General features: G+C 44.8%; 2 protein-coding genes across 2 annotated transcripts; both read right to left on the minus strand.

The window, feature by feature from the left end:
• Nucleotides 1–208: 208 nt before the first annotated feature.
• gpn2 (GPN-loop GTPase 2) lies at nt 209–8286 on the minus strand. Its single transcript, XM_088602855.1, has 6 exons — nt 8220–8286; nt 6959–7436; nt 6093–6249; nt 5482–5642; nt 4892–5022; nt 209–4221 (listed from the first exon to the last, which is right to left on the minus strand). Exons 2-6 carry the CDS (start codon nt 7373–7375, stop codon nt 4149–4151), a joined length of 939 nt encoding a protein of 312 aa, XP_088458981.1. The 5' UTR covers nt 7376–7436; nt 8220–8286; the 3' UTR covers nt 209–4148.
• Nucleotides 8287–8530: 244 nt separating this feature from the next.
• On the minus strand, nt 8531–15309 carry gpatch3 (G patch domain containing 3). Its single transcript, XM_088602870.1, has 7 exons — nt 14858–15309; nt 12779–13200; nt 11459–11633; nt 10504–10563; nt 10139–10260; nt 9467–9594; nt 8531–9128 (listed from the first exon to the last, which is right to left on the minus strand). Exons 1-7 carry the CDS (start codon nt 15288–15290, stop codon nt 8942–8944), a joined length of 1527 nt encoding a protein of 508 aa, XP_088458996.1. The 5' UTR covers nt 15291–15309; the 3' UTR covers nt 8531–8941.
• Nucleotides 15310–18467: the final 3158 nt, after the last annotated feature.

Raw genomic sequence — 18467 nt, forward strand, 5'->3', positions numbered from 1 at the left:
TGATTTATATCACTATATTCCAGTATTCAACAATCATGTTAAACAGCTCTCATGTCCACTTCTACACAAACAGCAACCAAACACAACACAACATTTTGTCATGAATGCTTTACAGATAACAAAGCTGACCGATAACTGCTACCATTTGTGAGAAAAAGTCAGAAAATGAAATATTAATCAGTATGATTATTAAAGTCTGTATTTCCAATTGCCAGGATTAAGGCACACTTTTATTGATTTCTTAACTTGTAGAAGTGTGTACAAATACACATGGGCGCCCAGAAAACGTAAAAATTTGATTATTTCAATTAAAACATAATTTGCTTAAGTACATCACGGCTCAGCTCTATCAAAAAAGAAAACAACGAGCCACGAGGAGTCAATGGGAAACAGAATTCTGAATGTGGACAAAGCAAAAGAGTACGTGCACATAGACACTGACATAGCAGAAGAAAAGAAAATTGTGATTTTGCAGTACTTTGATTTTCAAGTCTGAGAACAAAACTGGTTTATTGGTCTCACACAGCTCTATTACAATAACTGCAAACCTTTTTAGTATCTGTCAGCTGTAAGAGTCTAAAGGTATTACAGTGCACTAGAAACACAAAGCTCTCTATGGACTTCATGTACTCCATTCCCTGTGGAGTCACAGACTAGTAGGAATCGGTACAGCTTTCATATTCTATGGTTTTTTGCTTCCTAAAAATGAATATTTAAGCTTGCATTACATTACTAATGATTCTCCCTCCCAAACGGTTACCCTTTTTAAAACAGAATGTCAATTAAGCTTGTGCACACACATATCCTTTTAAGACCCTTCTCAAATGCAGTGTTTAAGCTTCAAGCCAGGAAGGACACTGGGATTCATTAACACATGGCATCATTTAGAGCAGCAAACAACAGCACACTGGGCTTCTGTCTGCAGAGCTGTCCAAACAGAACCTGAACGCACACTTGCAGAAGCTGGGTTTTGCTAGACCTGCTGTCAGTGTTTGTCCTCGTTAATTGAGCTTCGAGATTTGAGTTTACGGATGAGCTTCACTCCAGGAAGGGGGCAAATCAAGGTCTTTTTAAAGATGGTACTATAGAGTCAGAAGGCAGGCATGGTTTCCTTATACCCCACTTCCCTGTGGGGTAAAACAGAATGGATCCCTCGCCGATGAAAAATAAACTAGTGGACTCTTAGTTTAGACCCTTGTTGAAGAATTGTTTTTGTGTGTCTGGATTTCCAAGAAGACTTTGAGAACCCAGCTCTATAAAGCGATCCTCAGCAAATACTGGGCACATGCCTGCAATCCTTCAATGCACCGTTATTTATTGGAGAGCCGAGGTATAAACAAGTTAATGTATCTCACACCGCTCCAGCACATTCGCAACGTGTTTGCCAAGCGCACAGCAGCCCCCAGCCGGCCCTGTGATCTCTGTATGGCATCGCTAATGAAGAAAATTTTCAGACCCCAGTGAGACATTGCTCTCAGCTGAGCACACTGGCCACCCACCCTCCAGGCCTGGTACATGGGCCCTCTGGGTCTCACCGTCCACCGGCTTCCAAAAAACACAAGACAATGTCAACCCACCACCTCTCTATAGTAATATAGTCCTATACATCTTTAACTGCAGCTGATGAACTCAGAGAAATTCTTAAGGAGGAATATGGGGTCTTTTGGATGTATAGATCTAAATGCACTGCATTAGTTAACACATTCTTAGGACTGGAATTTAGACAACTGCTGGGTAATATTGTGAATTCACCATATCCTCTAAAATATGCATAAACTCCTCTGCATTTACATAGGATACTGTAGCGGAAAAAACACGAAGCTTGTCAGCACATATCTTGCTACGGTGAATTGTTGCTAGAACAAAACACAGCACCAGCTATCATAGAGTTTACTGACTGCAGTGGCATTAAAACCACAAACCTTGTTACATTACATGTCTTGAACAGCTACAGAGGGGCAAAGTGTTATGAAAGGAAGGCACCTCTACATTTTCACCATTACAAAAGGAGCATTAGTCCAGGTAACAATTTGTACACACTGGTTAACACTTGCTCGATACTGTCACCCACAAAGCAATGCGAAGTTTTTCAAGCAATGTCAAGCACATTATAAAAGAAATTTATAGGCGATTGTTACATTCTGCCCAAAACAAGGCTAAATACAACAAGCTGCATGACGACCTGAATGAACATATCTGATTGAAATTGATTTCTCCTGTTAGCTAATTATGACAGATTGTGTCGAGCAAATTCTTCAGTCCGATACATTAAAACTGCACGTCAGCTATGCTGTTTCTCTGGAAAGTTGCTCTTCTGCTAGCTTGTGACTGAAGGATAAAATGTTCTGTGCCCATTTGTTTTCTGAAACATTTCTTGCTGGAAATCATCAGTCAACAACATACGTCGGAGTTAACCCCGGCAGGATCTGTCCTTGAACCCAACTCTGAAAAACTGTTGCTTATATTAACAGGAAGACATTGTGCACCTGTCGCAGACGAATCCTAATCTTGGAATGGCATTCTGCCAAAAGATGGAAGCAAGCAAACAGTGTTGGTGCCAATCAATTTCATTAAGATGCTTAATTATTCCACTGTTTTCTTAATATTAATTATTTCGTTACTAAGTTAAAATGTAGTTGAGACCACAATCAGGTTAACTAATGGCCATTCTGCTGCCAGCTTCATTACTGTATATGGGATAATAAAGGTCTTCTGAGAGCACCACACAGTGAGTTCAGGGAAAACCATGGCTTCTGCACCACTTGGCCTCCTGTGTATATTTCGAATCAATGGCAGTTCTAAGCCCAATATTAAATGCTCAGTCAGTCTAAGCAACAACTGAATTTGTAGTAGAAATGTTTAATCAAACTGACCAAAATCCAGAGGCTGTGAACTGCTGCTTGGCCAGTTGATGGCGAAGAAAATTGCCATTTGCTTCTACTGCATACATGGTATTTAACGCCACCTGGTGCTTTTTTATAGGAATGAAAAAGCTAGAGACTAAAAGACTTTAAACCCAGGAAGGATAGCAAGGCTGCAATCGATGAAGGTTTGGTGTATTTTGTAAGAACTAAGAGAAGATTACAACTCTGCATCCAACATTTTATTAACCTCTAAATTAACCCCTGAACGTTCAACTTTGATGATTACAGAAACTTTTAATAAGCGGACATAAATAATACCTTTGCAGCACTTTACAATTTGCTCTGCATCAGAGAAATATTTTTTATTATCTAAACTTTGCAGTCATGAAGGAGATCAACAGGACCCAGCAGTACAAATCTTCCTCCTAATTGGAACATCTCAATACCTAAGAAATTTTGAGGAAGGACAACACAAGTGCCCTTAGGTAGAGAAGGCCATTTAGACTTAATCGTGGAAAGTCATAGTGAACCCTGAGCACAGATCTAACACCTACAGCACAGCAAGGTGATGGGAGGAGTACGATCAAATTGCCAAAGCTCTGCCATGGCACACAACTAAAGACATTAATTCAAATTAAATTTATGAAAAATCAACAGACGAGAAATGTGAAGAAACAAAAAAGACCTGGCAAAGTCCTAAGTAAAATCCTGCAGCTGCCTTATTCTGTTCAAAGTTCCACATGGCTGAGAGCTGAAACATTGCTTCAGTTCTTGTGCTCTTGTTCGCTCATGATGTCAACTCACCCCTGTAAGCCACCGGGACTAACTGTAGAATTGAAGTCCAAGTGCTACTTCAAGGTTACAGGCATTAGGCATTGCTGTATCCGAAGCTGGTCTCCCTGGGCTATCACAAATCCCTCCTGTCCTGTGTGAATGTGGCCAGGCTGTATTGACACATGGGCAGCATGCCACGATCTCACCACCATATTTATATCACACGTGCAGAATGGTCTGCCCTACCCCTGTGCTATAGGTCTATAGTGTTGAACAGGGGGCATAACAAAACAAACCGTGCTGAAAAAGCACAGTCATGTTACTAATCATTCATCTGGAACTATCTCAGCAGCTGTGCACTGAACATGGTATCTACACATGGATGCTGGCAGGGTAGGGCTGTAACTGGGCAGGACAGCTCCAGCTGGGGTATGACTGTGGGCGACCTGAGGAAGGACAGCTGCAGACGCCAGGGCGGATCAGGTGTGAGAGTGGGTATCCAGCTGCCAGCTACAAGTCCATCACCTCTGCCTCCACAGTTTTGCTGCCAGGCTGCACGTACTTCTCCTGCACAGCCAGGCTCCTGAGACTGGGGTTAAAGAAACATAGACAACAGACGGCAACAGAGCATGAAACACCACAATCATACCCTCCATACTTCACTTCGCTCATGGGCTTTGAATAAGGAAAGCATCAACAGGATTTGCACTACACCTCTGCTGTGTAAATTGCCTTTTGCCTTAATAATTTGTCAGTTTTCATTTTGTGAGTTTTCATTTTGTACCCCCTGAGCTGAGAATATCCAGCTGTTGCTTTCAACACCTTCTATGCTGCACAGGGAGTTGAGGAAGGATGGACAGGCTCTTCCATCTTGCCCGCCGATCAAAGCTTTCCCTCCCCGGCACGCTGCAAGCTCCACAGCGCCCGACAGGAGAGTGAGCGCCACCTGCAGGAGCAGCAGATCTCTCGCCGACGTCTCTGCAAGCCTGCTCTGCACCTGGGCAGCCGCAGGGGTTACTGCAAGGCCGAGAGAGCCCTGGACTGATTAATCTCAACCTCATTCCCCGCGCCGCTCTGCCAACAGTGTGCTGCTGCTGGGAAAGCCCAGACTCCAGCCAACGGCGAACCGGCCGCCAACCTGCAGCGTCCAGCCGACGCGATCCTAGATCACGCAAACAAAAGAGACGCTAATCTACCCTGAAGCGACTCGGCGAATGAGAAAGGAACTGAAAGAGTGTGACAGACAAGGATACGAATTGAAGTGAAAATCAGCCCCCACAGCTGCAGACATCATAGCTGTCAGGCTCCTCTGCTCCAGATCTCCAAAGCAGTAGCCATTGGCCTTGTCCACCTGCCGAATCACCTGCACCATGCTCTCCTTGTCCTGGGGAGAGTAGAGACAGGACATTCAACAAGCTTCGTATCACGTATACCTACTTACTAAGAATTAGTAGCCACTACAAAAGATCTGAGCGTAGCGATATCCTTTGTTGCCAGCTCTACCTTCTGGACTCAACAAAAAAACGAGTTATGTCACACACTCTGTTCCAGCCATGCACAATGACTCATGGAATGAACTTAGTAACATTGTGGTCAAACCACCTGGCTGCAAGCAGAGGGGTGGGCACTGGTGGTCTTTCAAACTCAGCTTTTTATTTATTTTTTTAATCACCAAGACACAGAGGAACACACTTGCTGATCTAGTACTCTGTAACATAAAAGAACCAACAAGAAATAAAACAGTAAGAGCTTCTCAAGTGAGTCCACAGTATCCACAGATTGGCCAGAGCTTTCCATGTCCAATTAAAAGAAAGCCCACCCTGCTATGGGAAGGAGCGCCTACCTGAATGTTCAAAGGCACAAAGGAGACCAGGCTGTAGTCCTCGATGACCTCCACCAGCTTCTCATTCAGGCGCTTGAATTTTTTGAAAAACGGATCCTCAGCCAGGTGCCCCAGTAAATATGACAAGTCCAAAACCTCAGTGTAATAGTCCAGATTAAACGCTATTGCAAAGAGACAAAGATCTGGAATGAACACTCTTCCCATATGAACAATTATAATTATCCTACACCTCATCATCAGTGGGCAGCCAGGCCAAAAATCCTGAAAGTCCCAGGGAGAGTTAGGGATTCTTCCCGACAAAACAGGGCTTTCAGAGAATGCTGAGGTGCATCAGCAATGGCAGAGAGCTGTCACAATCACACTGGCTCATCTATCACACACACACAGATTGGAATCGAACACAAGGGATTGATCTCTGACTCCGTCATTACACACAGGTAAATGGTTTACTCCCACCCTACACAAACAGTAATAGCGGCACTGCGACAAAATGGAATTCATTTGGGAAATCAGGTTTTCCTGCGACATAGTGAAAGTTCTATGACCAAAAGGTGCAGATGCAACTATTTCTTAATTTCTCGAAGAGGATAAAAGTGCTCCTTGTGTCTTACCCAGTTTCCCAAACTGCTCGACGAGATCCATTTTGGAGAGGACATTGACATGGGGCAACTCCACATGCAGCATGGTGGACAGCGAGGTGCACAGCACGGAGATGAACTTGGCAGGGTCAGCACAGTAATGGGAGTCTACCAGGTGCACAGCGGTCAGCTGCAAGAGAGACAAAGAGCAACCCTGTTACACAAATCATGCAGTCCAAACTCCCAGCCGTATAAACTGAATAAAACCTAGAGAAAGGAGACCTGGTCCTACAGTACTAATGCCTCTCACTTTTCACAATAAACTATCCCTGTAAAAGAAATACACACGTCCAGAATGGTAACATGCATCTATGCTCAATGTATAGGGATCTTAAATCGAATGAGACCCGTAGGACGTTAGTGAAGATGTACGTTTCCAAGAAAAGTAGTCATTAGCTCTTAAAAGGACTGCAGATAACCTTGCACCAGATTTCAGTTCACTTTAGAAGACCACACTGGAGCAAACTCTTTCAGAATTAGCTGACAAAGCTTTTCTCTGAACTAGAAAATCAAAATCCGTCCTTGACAAAAGCTACACCACCCAGTTCACGTTAGTCAGAGCCCCTTCAGCTTTTGTAACCTGCATGCTTTTGCCCTTAAAATAACTTCAGATGCTGGAAATCCCCCCCATGGTAGGAAATATGCGGGGATAGAGACATGTATAATAATATGAGCAATATGGAGATGTATTTGACCCCCCTTTTCAATAATCTTGATCAGTGGTAGCACCCCGGGACACTTGAAAAGAAATCGACCTGCAGGGGAATGTTTATCTCAATTCCCCCTTTCGTGATCCACCGGCCACGTCAAGGACAAACGGCAAGCGGGCGGAGACGAACCCTGAAGCTCCACTGGGCCAGCCGGGCGAAGATGTTCTTGACCGAGCTCTGGTGGGTGTACAGCTCCACCTGGCCCGGGCAGTCGAACAGGAAGTAGCAGTCCCGGTGCTTCGCCACCTTCTCCTCCAGCCAGTCCAGGTTGGCCTCCAGGTACTCCATGCAGTAAACGAGGCCGCCGTTGGGCCCCAGCTTGAGGCCCTCCATCACGTCATCCAGAGTGATCAGCTCGGCGATGTCCACGGCGCAGGGGTAGGGCAGGCCCTCGTTAGCGGGGTCCAGGTTGACCACCACCACCTTGCGCCCCAGCTGGGTGAGGAACTCCTGCATGCCCTGGCAGTAAGTGGTCTTCCCTGAGCCAGGGGGCCCAATCACCACCTGGCCAAAACGCAGGGAGGGCACTTTGGTCTGGGCGGCCATGACAGGTCACTGATTCACCGATTCATATCACAGCTGCGTCAGGACCAAGGCACGACGGGCTCTGTGAACAGAGATCAGGGGAACTGACAAGGAAAACCATATTCTTCCTGATCGCACTATTCAATAATAACGCAGGAGGAACACAGAGAGAGAGACACTTGGGAAATTTGGTCTTTTTTTTTCACAGGAAAACATCAGAAGCTGTAAAAGACATCTCTACACACACAAAGACCTAAGTGTAAAACAAAGTATAAAGCAAATGCACTGTGCACGTACTTTTAAAATAAAAGAAATAGTCAAATTTAAAATAAGCTGGAAGTGTACATTAATCAGACGAGTATTTCATTTTCAGGCAGAGTAGTGCATCTTAATAATAGTCCATAGAATCTGCGTTTTCACGCGAGCAATACGACAGAGACGCTCAAAACCTGATCGCTCCCAAGTTTTTAGCCTCTGAAAGCTTCTTACCTACGTTTCTACAAACATGTCATACTATGACCACCGCATACGGAAATTAACGTCCTATGAACGTGAACAATAAACATAAATATAGCGGTAGTTTCATATTTACCAAAAAACGTCGTTAAAGTCCCTCCAACAAATTAGTAAAACACAGCTCGGCTGATAGTGACTTTTAATACATCACGTCTCCCGTGTTTGATGTAGAGAACGTTTTCGTCATGTTTAGCTACGATTTCTAGAATTCATTACAGGTATAACACCAGAAAACATTACTAGAAAGTAGTAACTCGCACTCCGGCATTCCTTTGTTAAAAATAACTCCCAATTGTCCAATATATTGCTTCTTATTACTTAGATTGAAAAATCCTTTACTTCCACCTACCTGCTCAGCTCTTGGTTTCAAACACTGCACACCAAATCCGAAAACGGAAATTAGTGCACGCTTCATATTCGTCCTGAACGGAAACACAGAATATAAATATTTGGTTCCCAGGCATCTAAATTTAACAAAAGCCAAAAATTATTTAAGGGATATACTTATACAAATTTCTTATCAGTCCGTTTAAAGTAACCGTCTGATGATCTGATTTATCTGTCAATTTTTCATCTCCAATAAAATGTTCAGAAACAGTGCTGCTGTTTTCCTCATTGTAAGATCAAGATCATAAACAAAGATTATACACAACACAAAAAGATTTTGTAATAAAATATTTATTACAAACATTTTACATGCCAAAATTCCCAGCTTATTAAAAAGTTAAACATACAAAGGACACTGTAACATACAGTAAATTCAAGAAACACTGTAAATGTTTTACAGTCTGTTACTATAAAATCCCATTACATATGATCAGGATATAATATTAATAACAACAATAATAATGAAGGAAATAATCCCGCAAAATGTGACAGCTTTTCATCTGTCAGAATCTGCAGCTGAAACTCATGAGAGCTATGTAGTGAAAAGTTAAAAATATCCTGAACACATTTCCTGAGAAGTCCATGATTAAACCATGGAATGTTAAAGACGAAATAAGACTAATAAATATAATACAAAAGTCCAAAGGAGATCCAACATTTAGCGCTCGAATTGTTTCCCAGGAGCTATCTGTGCGTCTCACTGCTGCCTCCTGGCTGCCACTGTCTGTACTTCAAGCTGGTGGTGGGCTGCCGACGCAGTAGGCTGTCACCGCAGTCCATGTCTTTGGGCTGGTCATAGACGGTGGATATGAGGAAAGTCGGCCGTGGCTTCTTCACGGGTGGAAAAGTGCTGATCTTCTCTCCATGGTAACTGTGAGGCAGCGCAAACAATCAGTGGCTAGACTCCAAGGCTGGTTCGCAATGCTCCAGTAAAAACTGTCAAATGTTTCTCACATGAAACATCGTGTAACATAAAATCACATAATAATGTATGGAAGAATCTGACATTATGTTGCACCTGGTGGACATGTTTTTCTTAATTTAAAAAAACGTCTATGGATGTATAGAAACTAGCCTCCTCCTAAACCTACTAAGGTCACAATTAAGCGTGTGGTTGAATCTACGGAATCTTCTGTTCTCTCAGCGGTGGGAGACAAGCTACAGTACCAGACCTCTTTCGTGGAACTGCCAGGGGAAATGCATACTCACCCAAACCCCCTCTTGCACCTGGGGTGCTGCCCCTCGCTCTCCAGGGCCTCTGCCATCCCAGGCTGGCTGTGCCCCAGCCCCTCTCCATCTCTCCAGCCCTGGCGCTCCATCACCCTCCTGCCCACGCCCTGCGGAGCAAGCACAGTGGTCAAGCGGTCAGGAGCGCTGGACCTGCTGCTTCACTCACGACCAGCTAGCACCAAGCACAGAGACCACTGCTCCTGTCGGCCATCCCTGCAACTGCTACCTGCTCTGCACACGTAAAGGACATCAACCCGTCCATTCCTGCAGGGATCTCTTAACTACAACACCGGGGATCGGAGACACAAAGAAGACTGCTAGTGCTTTATTAGAAACTACAGGCTTAACTCTACTAAACCGGGACCGTTTATACGGGAGGAAAATCACTTGTCTCTTATGAAAATAGTTAAAAATCTAAGGGAAAATGAAGTTAAAGCCCAAATTTCAACATATTACTTGCAAACAATATGCAACTGAGGTTGCATTTGGTTTTATTGCATTTAACATCCAAGGTGGCATGAGTCAACAATGAAATCAGTCTTCCAGCTGAGCCACAAACTCCCAGGCTAAGTATCACATGCCAAGGGTGAGACCCCGTAAGAGGCTGTGACAGGACCGCTGCCCTGGGCTTTTACTCCCTCTTTTCCATACCTTCGTGAACTTCTCAAAACTGCCGATCGGACGACACTGCGTCGACCCCTCCTCCAGCCCCTCTCTCAGTCTGCGTTCATATCTCATGCGGACATAATCACGGGCGTCCTTATCACCTCCGTCTGGAAACAGGGAGAGAGGGAGGCTGTGAGGACACCAGCTGGTAGCGAAAGACACCTTCCGATCCCGTCGAGCTCGTTGGGACAGTCACTCATCAAAACATAACACTCAAACGTAAAATATCTACTGAGAAACGTCAGCAATTAGGTACTCGGGCTGCATTTGACAAAAACGTTTCAATCCACTCAGATATTTATACAGTACTGCAGTGACGCATGACGTCTGAATCTAAATGGACAGTGTACCTTTGTCATAGTAGATGCTCATGTCCACATCCCAGTCATCAGCCGTTTGCTCGTCGAAATCTGCCAGCGACAAGAAGGATCAAAGGGAAAATCACCAGGAATGAATTCCATCTGCTTGTCTGTAAATACTGTTTGACTGACCAACTTCATAACATGTTGAAACCAATTATCACTGTATATTAAAACAAGGATGGGATTCCCTTTCCTTAAGGGTTTTGTATTCCATAAGCTTGAGTAATTTCCAAATCACTTGACCGGATCCCAGAAAATTATAATGCATCAGTACTGCTCCTTAACTGAAGTCCCCCACTGAACTGGAGATGCACCTAATCTGATTGCTTTAGGACTACAGTGCAGCTCGTGGTCAGAGGTAGAAGGAAAACCACTAAGAGTGCGAATGAGATGAAGCTACTGCAATAGTTCCTACAGGACACTTTGTGCCATATTTCAGTTTTTGACCCTTATCTTTAACTGGAGGTGTGGTGACAGGTTTTGATTAAAAAAAAAAAAATTTAATGGTGCACGCAGATGACCTTGGACTTTAGATAAACACGCTGCTGTTCTGCAACAATTCAGAAGATGCCAAGTAAGAAAAGCAACATTGGCAGGAACCCTCCTTTATCGATCTCCCAGCTTGTTTTGTCAATAAGCGTTATCATGATCAGCATTTAAAGGGAGATTTGTAATAAATACCACGATGGGACAATCAAGCACACACCTCAGTGCGAACCTACTCAGAACATATGAATGGTTACAAACAAGAGGCAATTCAGCCCATTTAGGCTACCACTTGTGTGGTAGTTAGTATTTAACTGATCCAGCCGTTTCTTAAAAGAAGTCAAGATATCGTCTGCAACAATGTGTCTGGCTGCTTGTTCCACTCCCCCACAACCATTAGGGTAAAGATGCGCCTCCCGCCCTCAGCTTGAAATGCCCTGCTCAGGCAGCGCCTCACCGCCTTCCTCCTCCTTCCAGTACTGCGCGTCGGTGTAGAAAACCAGGCCCGAGCCGCCCTTCTCCCACTTCAGCTCGATCTCGTCCTCGAACAGCCTCTCCTCGGCGCGCTCCTGCCGCGTCACGTCTTCGCGCAGGGCCTCGTGGCGCTCCCACTCCTCGCAGGCGTCCGCGTCCTGGCACACACACGCAGGACACACAAAAGCCCGCTCACTTGTGCTCGCCACGAACACCACACAAGGAGGCAATTCAGCTCGTCTGGCCCGCTGGGTTGTGATTAATGAACAGATCCAAGATTCTCAACCAGCCGTTGTCTCAAAGATGTCAGGGTATCGGATTCAGGAGCATGACTGAGTAGCTTGTTCCACACTCCTGCAACCCTCTGGGTAAAGACCATGCAGTACAATCGATGACTGACCATGACTGTATGCTCTTAGATGACTCTTCCAAAACTGTTTCAACTGACTGCAGAAAAAACAGGATCTGATCATGACTGGATTATACCCATTAATAACCACAACTCATCTTCCCTGTCTTAAACCACTTGTGCAAACTTTCCAAGTTGCAGGGGTTAAGTTTAAAAATGATGAACATCCTAGAGCTTCTTGAATTTTCACTAGCAGCAGCACTGTCAAGAACAGACGAGCCATGTTTCCACATCACTGTCTCCTCCCATGTGGTCTCCCTGCAGCGGAACACAGCGCAGTGCTGTCAGGGAGGAGGGAGGAGCGAAACCACATTCATTGGTACTGACTGGCGCTGGGGCCGAGCCCTGAGAGACACAGGTGCAAGTAGCGAAAATGATTTGTCATTTCTTGGAAAGATCAAGGAACGGCGCAGAGGTGAGCACTGGTGCCTCGCAGCGCTGGGGCCCTGGGTTCTACTCCTGGGGCGCTGACTGTGTGGAGTTTGTATATTCTCCCCCACCCCCGTTTGCATGGATTTCCTGACAGTGGGTCTGTGACCTACTTTGACAGACACTGCTAGCAGCCATATCACCCTGGCAACCCACTGAAGCTCAGCAGGTGTGAGCCTGGCCAGTACCTGCCTGGGAGACCAGAGAAAGCTAAGGGTGGTATACCAGTATCAGGAATGATCATTATTGTGATTATACTGGTAGATTCTGGGAAACCTGTGTGTACCCTGCCTTGTGCCTGTTGCTTGCTAGGCTCTGGCTCCCTGCGAGCCTGTACTGGATGAAGTGCTTAGAAAACGCCGGGGTGGATGCTAAGATAAAGGTTAGGATCTTATGGGGACAGCTGCTAAAATAAAGACAATTCCACATGGAAGGAACTCAAAAGCCAAACTCAGGCTGACTCACATCCTCCGAGTCCGACTGCGGCCTGCCCTCGCCCCCGCCGGGCACGGCGCTCTCCCGAGCGGACTCCTCGCTCCCCCGCCCCCCCGGCCCGGAGAGCTCGGCGCCCCCGGCCGTGTAGACGCTCTCCCCCGGCGGCGCCACCGTCTGCGTGCCGCGGTACTCGAAGGGCACGTTGCCATAGCGCCGGCTGGAGGCCGTGCGGGGGAAGCTGAGCCCCAGTTTGCGGATGAGGCGGGGGGGCAGCCGGCAGGCCTGGATCAGCTGCAGGAAGACGGGGACCGGGGTGCCCACGTTGCCGCGGGGCATCAGGGCCGGGGGGTTCATCTCGGGCAGGGTCCTCAGGTCCTCCTCGGTGAAGCGCTCGCTCAGGGCCACGCGGCGGCGCAGCTCCGGCCTGGTTCGGTACGGGAACTCGCTCCGGTCTAAACAGAGGGAAAAACGCTTTTTAAAAAAAAAAAAAAACGGCACTGCGGTGGCTCTGTGGCTCAGGATCTGCGCCTGTGGCTGGAAGGTTGCCGGTTTGTATCCCTCGGCCGGCAGAGGAATCCTACTCCGCTGGGCCCCTGAGCAAGGCCCTTCACCCCAACCGCTCCAGGGGTGTTGTATGAATGGCTGACCCTGCGCTCTGACCCCCAACTTCTCTCCCTGACTGTGTGTCTCATGGAGAGCAAGCTGGGGTATGTAAAAAGAAAAATTCCTAATACAAGAAATTGTATTTGGCCAATAAAGTTATCTTATCTTATTTAAAACGAACGGGCTAGTAATACTGGATAGTCATCTTCACAAACAAAACCATCTAATGTTACTCTGTTGCTTATTGGTTATAAGATGGCAATGCGATATTAAAATAACGAGGCAAAACAATTCATGTAAAAAATTTAACTTTTTGAGTTCAGACTTGTATTTAACTCTGACAGCATATTGTTTTATGTTCTTTTTGGTTAAGTGATTTTTACTGCCTATATAGATCACCCTGTAGCTCACAGCTGGCAGCCCCACTGAAGCTCAGCAGGTGTGAGCCTGGTCAGTACCTGGAGGGGAGACCTCCTGGGAAAAACTAAGGTTGCTGCTGGAAGAGGTGTTCGTGGGGCCAGCAGGGGGCGTTCATCCTGCGGTTCATGTGGGTCCTAATGCCCCAGTGTAGTGACGGGGACACTATACTGTAAAAAGGCGCCGTCCTTCGGATGAGACATAAAACCGAGGTCCTGACTCTCTGTGGTTATTAAAAATCCCAGGGCGTTTCCCGAAAAGAGTACGGGTGTTATCCTTGTTAAATTTCCCCACCGGCCTTTACCAATCATAGCCTCCTAATAATCCCCATCTATGAATTGGCTTCATCACTCTGTTCTCATCCCCAGTGATAGCTGGTGTGTGGTGAGTGTGCAGGAGCACTATGGCTGCCGTCGCATCACACGGGTGGTGGGGGAGGAGATCCCCATTACCTGTAAAGTGCTTTGAGTACGGCATCCAGAAAAGTTCTAGGTAAGCATAAGGAATATTTATTTAATTATGAGCAAGTGCAACCCGTGGATTATATGCAGACAAGGGATTACTGTGTATTTATATGGGTTTGGTGTTATTGTGAGCAGAGTAAATTTACAGGGTTCTGGTGCAGCCATTAGGTTATGTGTGAAAGGATATCCTATGGGCCAGTGTCTGTTATGTAATATAATGTGTACTTGTACTGTTTGTATGTTTTTCTACGTTTTTGTGTATGTACAGCATAGCTGCTTTGATGTAAGACAGATGTCTGAGAAACACAGAAATGAAGTATTATTGTATGATATGGGAAAGACAGGAAAGTGCAATGAAGACCAAGAATTGCAAACAATTCTTGCGATAAATGTCATATTGAAGATGGCTCTTTCAATGTCGGACTACATTTTCTTCATTGTTAAATAATCGCGCTGTACTAACATGCTCCTCTTAAGTCAGAGGTTTCACACGGCTGCAGGAAGTAAAGGACCAGACTATGTATTTAACCCTTCTGACTCGGTTTTCTTCGTGGGTGCACCCTGACTGCAGGCAATATACTGAAAGGGTTTAAAACAGTAGAGACTGCATTATAATCCACCGTACCTGACTGGGCAGACACTTTTATTCGTCGGATCACACAGAGGCGACCGAGCCAGCTCCCCTCCGAATCAATCCACTGCTGCCCGGCGTACATCTTCACGAATTTAGCAGCTTCTTGGGCGTGAACCGAGACCACACAGCAGCAGCTTGTTTTGCCCTTCGTGGCGGCGACCCCCTTGGCACTGACCGCCGACGCGGAGTTGCCCTCCCCCGGGTCACTGCTCCCCGGACACTCCGACGTCTCATCGGATCTCTCCGGCTCCTGATTCCCACCAGACACGACCGGATCCTTCAGGACTTCGGGTCGGTGCCGGTAGTGGAAACACACGAACCCCCCGCTTTCGATAAACTGGCTGAAGTAGTTTCGCAGATCCGCCGATCGAAATTTTGCCGGAATGTTACTAACAACAACATACACAACACCAGAGTCGGCCATGTTTCAATCACAAACTGTTCCTGTAACGCAGGCAGTGACGTCATACCCCATTTGTATGAACTTTATTGTTCACAGAAAGACCAGCAACAACACATTCAGCCACTAGGTGGCGCGCGCGTCTCTTTTTAGTTTGCCCCTGGACTTGCATGGACACAGGCGTACGTTCATCGTGTCTTATACGACTTTTTTGCTTAATTTGTGAGACACATGGGCCTATACCATTGGCTTTCGTTTCGTTTCTTCCATCTTTCATTTTAGCTTAGCTCTTTTAGTTTATGGCGCATATTGAAATGAGGCTAAACTGAATGCGTATATCTTTCGTAATTCGTGAATTGAAGAATAACTTCAGGACGGGAAGGACATAAAGGAGTAAAGGGAAGCGTGTGGTTTAATTACGCTGTATTGTGGAAAAACGATAATGTAAAAATATGTATGTCTATGGGTTATTAAAGACAATCTACAGTTTATCTGTATACGTTCACAGATAATTAACTGCGTGGAACAAAACCTAAAACCAAGCACTTATTCTTGTCGTTTCATGTTTTGGGAGACGTAATATTTTAAATAAGACATCTTGGAAAGTAGTCTTGAGCGGAATGCAGTATGAGAAAACAATTTCATTTCTTCTAAGCCAGGAGAGCTCCAGTCCAGCAGTTTTTTTTAGACTTGGCCTTTTAAATCGTAAGTTTCCAAAGGTCTGGATCAATTTAACTTTGATCCATTGAAGAGGTGGAGTGCTCAATTAAATCATTCTGAGATAAAGTGGAAGAAAGTTCTCAATCACCAGCGTCCCCTTGGCTAAAACATTACTGGCTAATTGTGTCCCTTGTCTTGAAATACCAGGTGATTTAGGGTGGCTTGTAAGAATAACTGGTTGGAGACACCTGGATTAACTATTAATCAAAACAAATAATCAATTTTTATTTACTCATGGAGTGTACTGTATGTACCACCATGCAAATGTTTCCAGATGGGGATTACTTGAGTTTTTCTCCATCACAGATGCACTGTATTCAGAGTGTGACTGGCACCTATTTATATACTGTATGTTGTGATGCAGCTCCTGTGGTTGTAGGTAACTGGTGTTTATCACAGCTAACTGCTGTGACTACGCCAATAAGCCTCGGGACTGAAACGTTTTACATACAGCTTCTTTTTTTGATGAGTCTTACCCAAAAATCAATCTGGAGGGGCTGACTGGAGACCTTTAAATAATATGGTTGTATACTTTTGTGTATGTTATTGGCTTGGTGAGAGGTGTAGCTAAATTCCATTATTCAGCTCCAAGAAACGTTTCATCTTGGCTAAAGTCTACTTCCTAATTTACATTTCTTTTAAAAAAAAGCGCCCTTTATTTTTCTTCTTTCTCTTTCTTCTAGCTTTGATGTGAGCTTCACTTCTTTTTCTTATGATCTGATCGGTTTGTGTTATGTAGCCATATAGTTTCCCACACGTCGTTCACAAAAAATGGTAGGTCTCGCACTTCGAGATTGTGTCCCGAAGTTTTCACAGGTGCGACCATGACTTATGAATGTCCAAAGTTCCTCAGACAATGGCAACGTGTAAGATTAATTCCTGCTGGATTTTTATCTGAAAATCTCACGATTTTAATTGTCTCCAACATGTTCAGCTTATTGCATTTGATTAGGATTTAAGACTTATGAAATTAAAAACATAATGCCCCAAAGATAGTTTCTAACAGTAAAAATGGAAAGTGTTTAATTTATTATATAAAGTGTTTATACTAAGACAATATTCAGACATACTGTATCTAGTGCCAGATTAGGTATCAATGAACAGTGCAAACTAGTCTAGTGTTCTTTTTTCTTCTGTAAAAGTGAATAACCCTATAGAAATACTGTATAAACAAAAGAAGGAAGTCAAAAATCCTGAGGGTGCCTTCAGTAAATATATGACACTGACATCATAAGCAAACTTTTTTGCGAAACAGCAGCCAATTTCATAGCGGCTGAACTCTGTCCACAGGTCAGCTGTCATCCCAGCTACGCCTGGCGTCTCTGACCGTGTTTTTCACAAGTCCGACGCAGGACAGCAGATTTTGAGATCTGGCACCGTCATACGGTAGTGCTGCTCATTCTTCGAAATGCAAAAACAATGAATCCCCTCGTCGCTGTCAAATGATTTGAGTTGTTTTGGGCTTTTTTTTTCAGATCATGTCATGAATGTGTATGAAATCACACATTTTGAGTGATTCTAGGGAAGATTTATTTCATATGCAAGGGTAGGCAGCACCGACCTGGACTCCCAAAACACAGCAAAATACTAGAACATTGAAGACCTCATGACAAAACACAAACGTTTTCAAAATAATTGACTACATTTAATGAAGAAAAATTCCCTACTGCAGGGGTCTTCAGACAGGAGGTGGGGGCATGGGGGGGTGGAGATCAGGGACCCCAGGATCCTCAGAAACCATTTAGGGGGTACCCAATAATGAGGAAAACATCTCAACACAAGCCTGGCAGAATGTAAGATCAACACTTTTTACTCAGTGGACCCCTCTGACAGTGCCGTCATTGATCAATGAATGTGTGGTGCAGTTGTTAATGCTCATTAATCCACATTACAAACTTCAGTCTGGTAAACTGGAACATATGGAGAGAGATACAGTGCCTTGCGAAAGTATTCGGCCCCCTTGAACTTTTCAACCTTTTGCCACATTTCAGGCTTCAAAAATAAAGATATAAATTTTTTATTTTATGTGAAGAATCACCAACAAGTGGGACACAATTGTGAAGTGGAACGAAATCTATTGGATTTTTGAAACTTTTTTAACTAATAAAAAAATGAAAAGTGGGGCGTGCAAAATTATTCGGCCCCCTTGCGTTAATACTTTGTAGAGCCACCTTTTGCTGCGATTACAGCTGCAAGTCGCTTGGGGTATGTCTCTATCAGTTTTGCACATCGAGAGACTGAAATTCTCGCCCATTCTTCCTTGCAAAACAGCTCGAGCTCAGTGAGGTTGGATGGAGAGCGTTTGTGAACAGCAGTTTTCAGCTCTTTCCACAGATTCTCGATTGGATTCAGGTCTGGACTTTGACTTGGCCATTCAAACACCTGGATACGTTTATTTGTGAACCATTCCTTTGTAGATTTTGCTGTATGTTTGGGATCATTGTCTTGTTGGAAGATAAATCTCCGTCCCAGTTTCAGGTC

Source organism: Lepisosteus platostomus, chromosome 13 (assembly GCF_059453375.1).
Source record: "Lepisosteus platostomus isolate fLepPlt1 chromosome 13, fLepPlt1.hap1, whole genome shotgun sequence".
Classification (NCBI taxonomy): Eukaryota; Metazoa; Chordata; class Actinopteri; order Semionotiformes; family Lepisosteidae; genus Lepisosteus; species Lepisosteus platostomus.

Excerpts from the sequence above, each read along its gene's own strand:
- gpn2 (XM_088602855.1), bottom strand. The coding sequence starts at position 7,375 with ATGGCCGCCCAGACCAAAGTGCCCTCCCTGCGTTTTGGCCAGGTGGTG. Across the intron at positions 5,023-5,481 it reads TTGTGCCTTTGAACATTCAG|GACAAGGAGAGCATGGTGCA; the intron begins GTAGGCGCTCCT and ends TACTCTCCCCAG. Across the intron at positions 4,222-4,891 it reads GCTGATTTTCACTTCAATTC|GAGCCTGGCTGTGCAGGAGA; the intron begins GTATCCTTGTCT and ends CCCCAGTCTCAG.
- gpatch3 (XM_088602870.1), bottom strand. The coding sequence starts at position 15,290 with ATGGCCGACTCTGGTGTTGTGTATGTTGTTGTTAGTAACATTCCGGCA. Across the intron at positions 11,634-12,778 it reads CGCAGTCGGACTCGGAGGAT|GACGCGGACGCCTGCGAGGA; the intron begins GTGAGTCAGCCT and ends TGTGTGTGCCAG. Across the intron at positions 10,564-11,458 it reads CTGGAAGGAGGAGGAAGGCG|ATTTCGACGAGCAAACGGCT; the intron begins GTGAGGCGCTGC and ends TGTCGCTGGCAG.